Source organism: Gavialis gangeticus, unplaced genomic scaffold (genome assembly GCF_001723915.1).
Source record: "Gavialis gangeticus isolate Ggan-Ray unplaced genomic scaffold, GavGan_comp1, whole genome shotgun sequence".
Lineage (NCBI taxonomy): Eukaryota > Metazoa > Chordata > Crocodylia > Gavialidae > Gavialis > Gavialis gangeticus.
Window position 1 is genome coordinate 42,770,059 of NW_017728995.1, and position 10,287 is coordinate 42,780,345.

The 10,287-nt window shown below is 40.3% G+C and overlaps 1 protein-coding gene across 2 annotated transcripts in view; it reads right to left on the reverse strand.

Moving 5' to 3' along the window:
• PLS1 (plastin 1) overlaps nt 1–10,287 on the reverse strand; it is an 87,671-nt gene that overhangs the window by 37,662 nt on the left and 39,722 nt on the right. For both annotated transcript variants that reach the window (XM_019503563.1, XM_019503562.1), the window contains 3 exons: nt 8,985–9,093; nt 3,454–3,617; nt 706–835 (listed from right to left, as the gene is read on the reverse strand). In XM_019503563.1, coding sequence (XP_019359108.1) covers nt 706–835; nt 3,454–3,617; nt 8,985–9,054 — 364 coding nt within the window. In that variant the 5' untranslated portion in view covers nt 9,055–9,093. The remainder of the gene's footprint in view (nt 1–705; nt 836–3,453; nt 3,618–8,984; nt 9,094–10,287) is intronic.

Genomic DNA, 10,287 nt, shown 5'->3' on the forward strand with positions numbered 1-10,287 from the left:
CATGTGAGGTGGTGCAGGCTCCCACCCTGGGGGTTTTTAAGAGGAGGTTGGATGACCACCTTACTGGGGTCATTTGACCCCAGTGCTCTTCCTGCCATGGCAGGGGGTTGGACTAGATGATCTGCTTAGGTCCCTTCCGACCCTAGAAACTATGAAACTATGAAAGTTAGAAAATGTACAACCCTGTATTAACAGAAAGAAGCGTTAGATCTAATAGGACTGTTCTCCTCTATAAAGTCTACAGTTCTATGATACCATCAACTGTTTTTAATTCTAGTTCTGCACCATAGAAAAGAAAATGGGGATTCTCTTTTCTAAACACTACATGAATACAACATTTAAAAAAAAAAAAACAACAAAACTCCACATAATTAAAAGTAGATCATCAAAATAATCACAGATTAGTTACTGAAACATTCCACAAAATTACATTAATTATGGTTATTCATTAATTTTTTACTTGTAACTAGAGTTCTGTTTTCATTTTCTGCTCTGGCAAAAATTCAGACTTTCTTCCTGGTGCAGCCTGAAACCATAAACAAGAAAACTAAACACACACAATGACTCTTAACATAGCCGAGTAAAGAGTCCTGCTACACCTCCATTGGTCTGCTTTAGAGAACATTTGTTAGAATGTATTTTTGCTTCTTTCTTCTTATTGCAAAAGACACAGGTTTTTGGGTTTTTTCTTTTTTGTTTTTTTACCTGAATAAGAATGCTGGGTCCCCTCACTGGAAATTGGTGAAGTTCCTCCAATTGCTGTAATACCCTGTTTCTTGTTTATTGATTTTCGGAATGTTTTGCTAACATCTTTACTTTTCAGTTCCTGAATAATCTGCAGTACAACATAGAAGAGAAAGCTTTTCCTCACGGAATGTAAACTTACAAGGACAATTTAACATTAAGCTCACCCAATTCCTGGGTGTTGATAACTTTTGATTCCTTTTTCAAAAAGAATACCATATCAATACCATCAAGGTAGATTTAGTTACTATTCATCTACTACATTATGGAAGTCTGTTGGCTGGATGACTAGCTAAGGTTTTACCCTTACAAAGTTATGTAACTTATTCAAATATATTCACAACAATATACAGATCTTTTAATAGATGTTTTGGTGGATTAAAAAATTAAAAAAGAAAGAGAGGGAGTTGATTTATTTCTCAGTGCACAAGTCATACAATACTAACACCAAAAAATCTTGTAATATGAAGGATATTGTCAAATCTTACCAAAAATATGAAAATTATCAGATAAATTGGATAAATATACAGCATAGGCTGCAAGACAAATGTTTATCATTCAGTTAGTTGGGCAAATTAAATTATCCTGTAGAAACACCAGAAGACCCTAGATAATTGCAAAAAGTTCATTGTTTCAGCAGCAATAATCATTTTGCATTCAATCTACAGTGTTTACAAGAGCAAGGAAAAAAAATCAATCTGAAACTGTGCAATTCTCTCAAAAGAACACTCCAGCCAGTGACTTACACATAGAACACCACAAACCCTTAGGATTAATTATTTATTAAAACCAGGCCTAAATAGGGCACAGCAATTCAGCACAATGGTATAGGCATCTTGTGTCACAAACAATTCAAGGACTCAATAGTTCTTGAAGGTGAGGGGATATACTGCTTCCTTTCAAGAAGTAAAAAAAAAAAAAAAGAATTGTCTGAACTAGCTCTGAGTTCATCTGGACCAAACTGAACCTGCTAAGTAAAACAATAATGCAACAACTAGAAACAGAATACTACTTCTAACTAAAACTGCAAGGGGAACTGAGTAAGTTAATGTTGAAGTTGCTTGGGATACCAAGTATGTACCTTTATTCTCAGAAAATACCAGAGGATCTTAAATGACCATGAGTAATCAGGAACCCAGTTTTACATCTGCCCTGAAAGGCAATGTTTCCAATACTAGGGTCTTTGCACTGCCCTGGCACATTTGTTCAGTGATGACTCAGAAGGAAGACTGCTATACAACTCAGCTATCTATTATTTACATTCTCCTTTATGGTACACATCCAATTACTAAACTAGCCAGTTTGAGAGATTTCAGGGAGTAATAGCAATTGAGAAATAATAATGACAAAGAAGTCAAGCACCCTTCTTTGATTCTTTTTACAGGGGTGTATGTTGTAGCCGTGTTGGTCTAAGGACATAGGCAGACAAGGTTCTTTGGGTAAATCTGATATCTTTTGTTAGACCAACTAAAAATTGAGTTGGTTTAATAAAAGTTATCAGATTTGCCCTAGACCCTTGTCTGCCTTAGTTCTTTTTATATTCTTTTCCAAAAATGGAACCCAGAGGGCACAGCAAAAACTAAAGAGAACTCCATATCATATAACTGCGGGTAAAAATCTTATGTTATTTAAAATATATTATTACATTTATTACTATTAAATAGAAATAGCAGCCATGGATCTGAGCCTATTATGCCCAGGCACTGGACAACATGCACAGAAACAGTCCCTGCCATCTACAGCTAGATGCAGAGACATAAGGAATGTAGTTAAAAAAAAACCCAAAAAACCCACCACACACCAAAAAGAATATCCTAGGCAAAACAGCATGACTCTAGCACACCAGCTGCCTATTTGTTGCTTTGGAAAAGGTTATGTGCTGATATAATATAACATGCTACAACATCTCAGCATTATGCTAACTATTTGAAATAAAAAAAGATTATTTTAGTTTCCTTGACAAGCTTATGTTGGAGTGGTCAATATCTGCATAATAGTTAATCAACTATCCTGCTATTATAACTATCTTTGCATTCAGGAATCAGCAAAAGTTTGTAATTACTGTACAAGCTGCTCTCAAAACATTATCTAGCAATTCAAATCTAAAGTTAGTCTATCCAACCCTTCCTCTTAGAGATTTCAGGCAATTTGGAAGCTTACATTTCCAGTCAGGCATGGTAAATAATTCTTTAAAGTCGATCTTGACTACATAATGGACTTCACAAGAACTAAGAATATGATTCAAAAGGAGCCAAAAGCAGCAAAGTACAACATTTCTATTGAATGTCTGCACACATTTTGTTACTCAAGTGTTAATCTTATAATCTTTCAGGGATTGAGACCTTTTCAAGAGGTGTACGTTGTAGCTGTGCTGGTCCAAGGACATAGGTCTGTCTATGACCCTGTCAAGACACTTAACGTTACTGGAGTAATGGCCTACCTCCTTCCCCTTATATTCTTGACTGAGTTATCATGGACACATCCCTTCCTACTCAAATGTCCTATGACACGAAATTTAATTATACTTAGTTCAGACACAGTACCAGGTAATGTTTTGTGTAAGGCAAACCTACAGTACATTACAATATCCTTTTTAAAATAGTCAGTCATTGTCTCATCTGACATTGTAAAATTTAATAATTTAGAATATTGGTATAAAAACAAATAACTCTGTGTTAAAGGGCAGCTTGAGGAGACTGTATTACTTACTGAGACAAATTCTTCAAAATCGATTTTCCCATCCTTGTTGCTATCTGTCACAGCTATAATTTTTTCTATGATCTCTCGCACTTTGTAGCCAGGCAAGGGAAGGCTTGCTTCTTTAAAGAGATCCTGAAGCTCATAATCGCTTACATACCCGCTACTGTCAATATCTGAAAATAAGAGTGTTAGTTGTTTTCATGTTTGTGTTACAGAATAATACAAGTTGATAACTAAAGGGAAGGAACACAGAAGGAAGGGAAGGAAGAAAAAGGGAAGAAAATGGTACAGTACAGAAACACAGCATTTCTCCTAGTGAACAAACTGTGTATTATATATCCAAATATGAAGGAATGCATAAGGGTTGATCCACAGCTATTTTAAATTACCACATCATGAAATTAATGAAGTTCTGTTGATTTATACCAACTCAATAATAATAAAACAATTATTTATTACTTCTATTGTGCCAGAACCCCATCATGCTACACGTTCCTCAGAAACTCTCTTAAAGTTTTCCGAAGTGGAGACACAGCAAAATCACAAATTCTTGTAAAACAGTAAAATTTGGCATTTTATCCAACATAACATGTACTCCAAGGTCTATTATTCATTATCCTCTAACTCGCGATACATTTTCGAATATTGTCATACAGTTATAGTTTATATCCTTATTTCAGTTTCAAAGAGGTTTCAGAGACTTGCACTAGGGCTGAATTTGACCCTTGGTATTTTCTCTTTCACCCAAATTTCCAAGATACACTTTTTACTATCGATGTACTACATTTAACTGCATACCTGGCAGGAAGGTGGTGGTGGGGCCCTGGGGTTTGTGGGTGGACATGGGCTGCGCGCCATTGGGCTGGGCCAGCTGGCTTTGTGCCTCCACGTGGGGCTTCCAGCACTCCAGGGGGAAGCTGCATGTGGAGGCAAGCAGAAGCCCACCTGGCTCAACAGCACACAACTCTATGCCTCCAGATCCAGCTTCCCGCTGGAGTGCTGGAAGCCCCATGTGGAAGACAGGCCCAGACTAATGGTGTGTGGACCAGAAGCCATGTGCCATCAGGTCAGGCAGGAAAATCGTGCATGGAGGCATGGAGTAATGCGCAATTGGGCTGGGAGGGCTCCTGCTTGCCTCCACATGTGGCTTCCTACTGGAGTGCTAGAAGCCCCACATGGAAGCACACAGCCTGCCTGGCCCAATGGCACGCGGCTCCTGGTTCATGCACCATTGGGCTGGACTGGCTCTGTGCACCCATGTGAGGCTTCCAGCACCCCAGTGGGAAGCTGCACATGGAGGCATGGAGCCCGCCTCGCCCAATGGCATGTGGAGTCTGCCTGCAGTGCTGCAAGTCCCATGTGCTAGCATGGAGCTAACCCAGTCTGATCCGAAGGTGTGCACCAGCAGGCTGGGCCGGCTCCATGCCAGTATGTGCATCCCCTTGGTTAAATTCCACAATCACTGTAGTCATCCATTTCTATTGAAATAATTAAGTAAACTACTGAACTATATTCAAGTTACACAAGAATAATCAGCAGCAGAACCTAGCTTCATAAAGAATGGTAAAATGGAAGGGGAAAAAAAATCTTGCAGGGATTTGGGCGCTATTAAAATGCCCTTCAGAGATGTAAATCCTTTGTCTCTGTACATATTAGCTTATATCATGTCTAATCTACGTGTTTTATTATTCTTGACTTGCCAATATTATGAGGAATTGCTGAGGAGCAGAGAATACATTGGCCACAAACAGGCATTTCTTTCTAGTGGTGGGGTGACTGGGAAGGCACAGGGAGCATTCTCCTGCTGTTCAACTTCTCCAGGTCCCTAAGGGAAGTCAAGCAGCTGGAAAGTGTACAGACATTTATACTTTTGGGAGTGATTTCTATTGCATAGGAGATGAGTTATTTTTCTAATAGAACTGAACACCTGCACAGTTGTGGTTTTTGTGATCTATGATTCTTCTGGTAGAAACAATGTCTGGATGTGGCTACCAACTCAGCTACTTTCTATTTTAATTCTTTAATCTCTATTTTCACAGAGGGGTAATTTTCCAGGGTAATGGGCAATGTTCTTTGTTTATCACTTTATAGATATAGCTGTAAGTGAATGCAACATTTTTGTATGTGGCATTTAAAAAGTAATAAAAATATTTATGTTTGAGGTTTTTATTGATATTTACATTCAACAAAAACACTAAAAGACAAAACACCACCAAAAATGTAAAACCATAGATTGTTACAAACAGTAACAATGGTTATAGCATTAAATCCTTTAACAAATAGCATTAAGGGCCTTTAACAATCTGAATATTAAATCTAAATTAATATAAATAAGTATTTGACACCTAATGGGGCAGCAGCACAGACAAAGCTGGAAGGGGAAGTGGGAAAGCCAAAATAAATTAAGGAGTTCAAGATTCAAGGGGAAAGGAGGAGGAAAGAAGAGTGTAGAAAACCATTGGGTATTTTTACACATGTATGCGCTGCCCCGTGCTGCGATGTGTGTAGTTGTATAGCAGAAAAAATGTGCATCAGTGCACAGAAAATGGCGGTAGTCTGCTTTTGAACTAAAACACATGCAAAGTGTTTTAGTTCAAAAGTAAACCACCTCCATTTTCTCTGCACTAATGTTCATTTCGCTGCTTATACAACTTGCAAACGATGCAGCACAGTGAGTGTCAGCTTGTGTGCAGAGCAGACTCGATTATTGGAGTCTGCTCCGATGCACTGGATCTCTAGTATATTGCAGTGCAAAAAAGTATGTGTATAAATGCATATTGGGCCCGAGATATTCTGTAGTCAGTTGTTTTACAAATGGAGGCCGGATTTCTTCAGACTTGAGCAGTTGACCCCTCTGGCAAAAGATGACCCTTTTTCTGGCTGCTAGTTCAGAGAGACTAGAATACTACTGTTGCTGTTATTATGCCATGATTTACTTCTGTATTTCTTTAAAACATTTTTTGTGTTGATGGCTGCTTTTAAAAACACCAAGCCCTGAGCAGGTGTTTATAATCATATAATCATATTTACTCAAATCTAAGATGACCCCCTAATTATTAGATTCTCTATATAAAAAATTAATACATTTGTCATAATTTTTCCAGGTATGATATCTAATTATTGGAGGTTTGTCTTAAATTCATCCCCTACACCACTGCTACAGCAGGCAAAGCAATGGCTGGGAAGGGGGTAGTTGTCAGGCAGCCCCCTTGCCTCCCCACCACTTCTTCCCTTTGCAGCCCTCCTGCACCCCCACCCCAGCTCCCCACAGTCTCTGCCTCTCCCCACTACTCTCCACAATCTCTGCCTCTTTCCCCTGCAACACATTACCCACAATCTTTTCCCCTTCTCCACCCACCACTTACAGTCAGATGCTGCTCAGGCTCTGTTCCCTGCTGGGGAACAGACCGCAGCACATGGAAGTGCAGCACTTCCTGGCACATGCAGCAGTGATGGCACTGCTTATTGGCCAAACAGGAGATGGAGTTTGTTTGAACTTGGTGCCTGGGAGGATATCCAGCCTAAGACAGAGCCAAGCTTCACCTAACAGTAAACAGGGGTAGAGGGGGGAAGGCAGACAGAAGCTACAGAGGGCAAGCAGAGGTGAGAGCAGGAGGCTGGTGTGAGTCTGACTCTGGCCCCAACCTAGGCTGTAGCAGGCACCTGCCCCCTCAACTTTCCCCCTTGCCACTAACAAGTCTCTGACAAAGGGCTTTCCCTTTGCAATGCTGACTGGTAGAAAAAACTTAATCCTAGATTAAAAATAAATATGGTAATATCCCATAGTTTTCAAATACTGCTCAAACCTCAACATTATTTCAAATATATTATCAACTTCTTTCCTTAGGAAATTTAATCAAAGGACATTCCCACAACATGTACGGAAGTGTACCTTATGGTGGTAAGGACACCAGCTGGGGCCCCAAGTTATCTTAGAATGTGTATCCAATACATTCTATTTTTTGTTGATTTTTGCACCATATAATAAAATGGGCCATTCTGGAATCTTTAAAGAATGCTCCAGCAATTTGTCTCAGATATTGATATTATCTTTAAAATGTATAGTCCTTTTCCACACTTCAAGAAGGATGCAGACAGATTAGAAAGAGTTCAACACAGAACAACAAAAATTATTAGAGGCCTGGGAAATAGGACTTATGAGGAAAGGCTGAAAAACTAGGGTTAATTAGTCTGGAGAACAGAAAAGGGGGGGCATTGATAACAGTCTTCAAATACCTGAAGGGCAGTTATAGAAAGGACAGAGACAAGCTTTTCTCTGTGTCCATAAGGGACAGGACTAGCAAAAATGGCTTCAAGCTGCAACAGAGGAAATTAGGTTGGAGATTAGGAGGAAATTTCTGACTATGGAGGGTGATCAAGTGTAAGAACAGGCTACACAGAGAATTCAGTTCCTGGGAATTTTCAGAAGCAGACTGGACAGACACTTGGCTGAGATGGTTTAGTCAGGAATGATCCTGCCTTGAATAGGGAGCTGGATTAGATGACCTTGTAATGTCCCTTCTGGCCCTATTTGAAAATCACCTTGGTTGAGAATCACTGTCTTAGACCAAAAATCAGTACGTAGAGAAAAATGCATAATGTCTTTTTATTATCTGCTTGAATCTCCACATATTCCACATTCTCATCTCCTATACTGTAAATTCCAGTGATCTCCTGGACCAGACTGGCTTGTAGTCAACCGAGGAAGGGTCTATCTACTATAGGATCTACAACCTCAATAGTCATCTACAGTTACGATGAAGACTTGTGTCTCTCTCTGAAGTTCAGCAAAGAGTCAATGAAAACTCTGGGTTACTTATACTCAATGCATATATTTTAGTCAGGATCACTTCAGACTCATTTAAAATGACTCCAAGAGCAAAAACCATATAAGCTTATGTAATCACATGTATACTGCAGTCTGGAAATGAAGGTCAGTTAATACAGAAATAAATTATTCAGAATGTAATGCTTGCTTTTAGATCTTAACAGCAAAGACCCTGTTAAGCACATGAAATAATCATTAACATGACTGACTCGAAATAAATGCAATATCAGGGATCACTAAGTTAATCTTACATAAAAATGTAAATTGGACTTAACTAGGTGCAAGAGAAATAGTTATTAATTCACTAAGACCCGTCCCCAAATTAAAAGATCCTAATAAATTTGGACTCTGAAAGCAGAAATATATTTGGATCAAAACCACTGAATTTGAAATCGTAATATTGTTCAGCCTTCAAAACACAAGAATGAAACTACCCAGGAGCAAAAATAAAACTGGCAACTCTGTTTTACTGTCCAAATTGAAAGGAGTGTATAAATTAAGCAAACAGAACAAATGAATTCAATCAATAAATCAATCAATAATACAGCTTTCCATTTTTTTCATTTTTAAGTGTTATTAGAAATGCAGGCAAGACATGTCATGTTCATAAAATATATGTAGGTTTTAACCTTACTTAATTCATTTAAGAGTAAAAAATATATAATAAACTTGGTAAAGGTATGATGCTTACATTCTTGCATGTAAAACATACCTATTTTATTGAATGCTTCTCTTAGCTCTTCCAGCTCTTCACGAGAAATAGTAGTTATGTTGTTTTCCATCTTCAAACAGCCAAAATAGTTGTTTTCAATTCCTTCTACCTAGCAATAATAATACTGCGTTGTTATAAAGCATCTGTTCCAAGGAGGCCTATACAGCTATGATGTTGAAAAACTAGGTATGACACTGGAACAAATGAGACTCTTCACTGGCACAATTTTACCCTTTCCCCCACAGTCCATAAAGAAAGTTTGAATCATAATTTCCATTTGAACTCCCAAATTCAGTGCACTACACCCATCACCTTCTTGTTGTAAGGACCTTAACAGGCAGCATTTAACAGCCCCTGCTGGATCCACAGACACACACAAGTCCCTACAGTTAATGTTTTTACTTTTTCTCCTGAAAGAAAGCCAGAAAATAACAGATTTGTATCTTATTAGCAGGGATCAAGGTTTTTCATTCCCCACTGAAAAACACAGTAAAACCCACAATTTTTAATTTTAAGGAGAAACCCCCAGATTTTCTCCTTTAAAGGAGAAAAACAGGGGAAACAGTGGGTTTCCCTTTGCAGGCTGACAGAGTTCCAGCCTGCAAGGGGCTGGGGGGAGCAGGAGGGGATCCGGTAGGGGGCACCATGTGCATGTGGGTGTGTACACATGACCACGGCTGCCAGGCAGCTTGGAGAACAGCTCCCTACAGGTAAGTCGGGGGAGGGAGGGAGGGGAGGTGGGAGATTGAGGCCCTCTTAGTGAGGGAGGGAGGGAGTTGGGCAGGGCCGGGGCTGCTGCCCAGTCAGGGGGTGCGTGGGGCTTGGGGCCTGGATGCATGGCCGCAGGGCCCAGGCAGCAAGAGGGATGGAGCTGCCAGTGGCTCATCTGGAGGGGCAGGCTGGCTCCCCGCAGCTATGCACACCCCCACAGAGGGCATGGGGGACACTTGTTCCCCCAGATTTGTGCATGAGGCTGGGACAGATGCAGGCTGCCCATTGTGGCCTCAAGTTCCTTGCCCTGATGCCATCCCTCTGGGGCCTCTACAGCCCAGCAGGAAGACCTGGCAGAGCAGGGCAGAGCGGGGTGGGGAAACTTGATGCAACCACTGAGAGTCCTGTGCCACCCTGGTGAAGCATGTCCTGCCCATCCAGCAGCAGTGGGAATGGTGGCATGGAGTTTTCTGCACTGCTGCCAGGTGGGCAGCAGGTGTCTCATCATGGTGGTGCAGGGCTTGTGGCGATGGCATCAAGCTTCCCTGCCCAGCCTCACTCTGCCCTGCTGCGCTGAGTTCTGCTTGCTGTG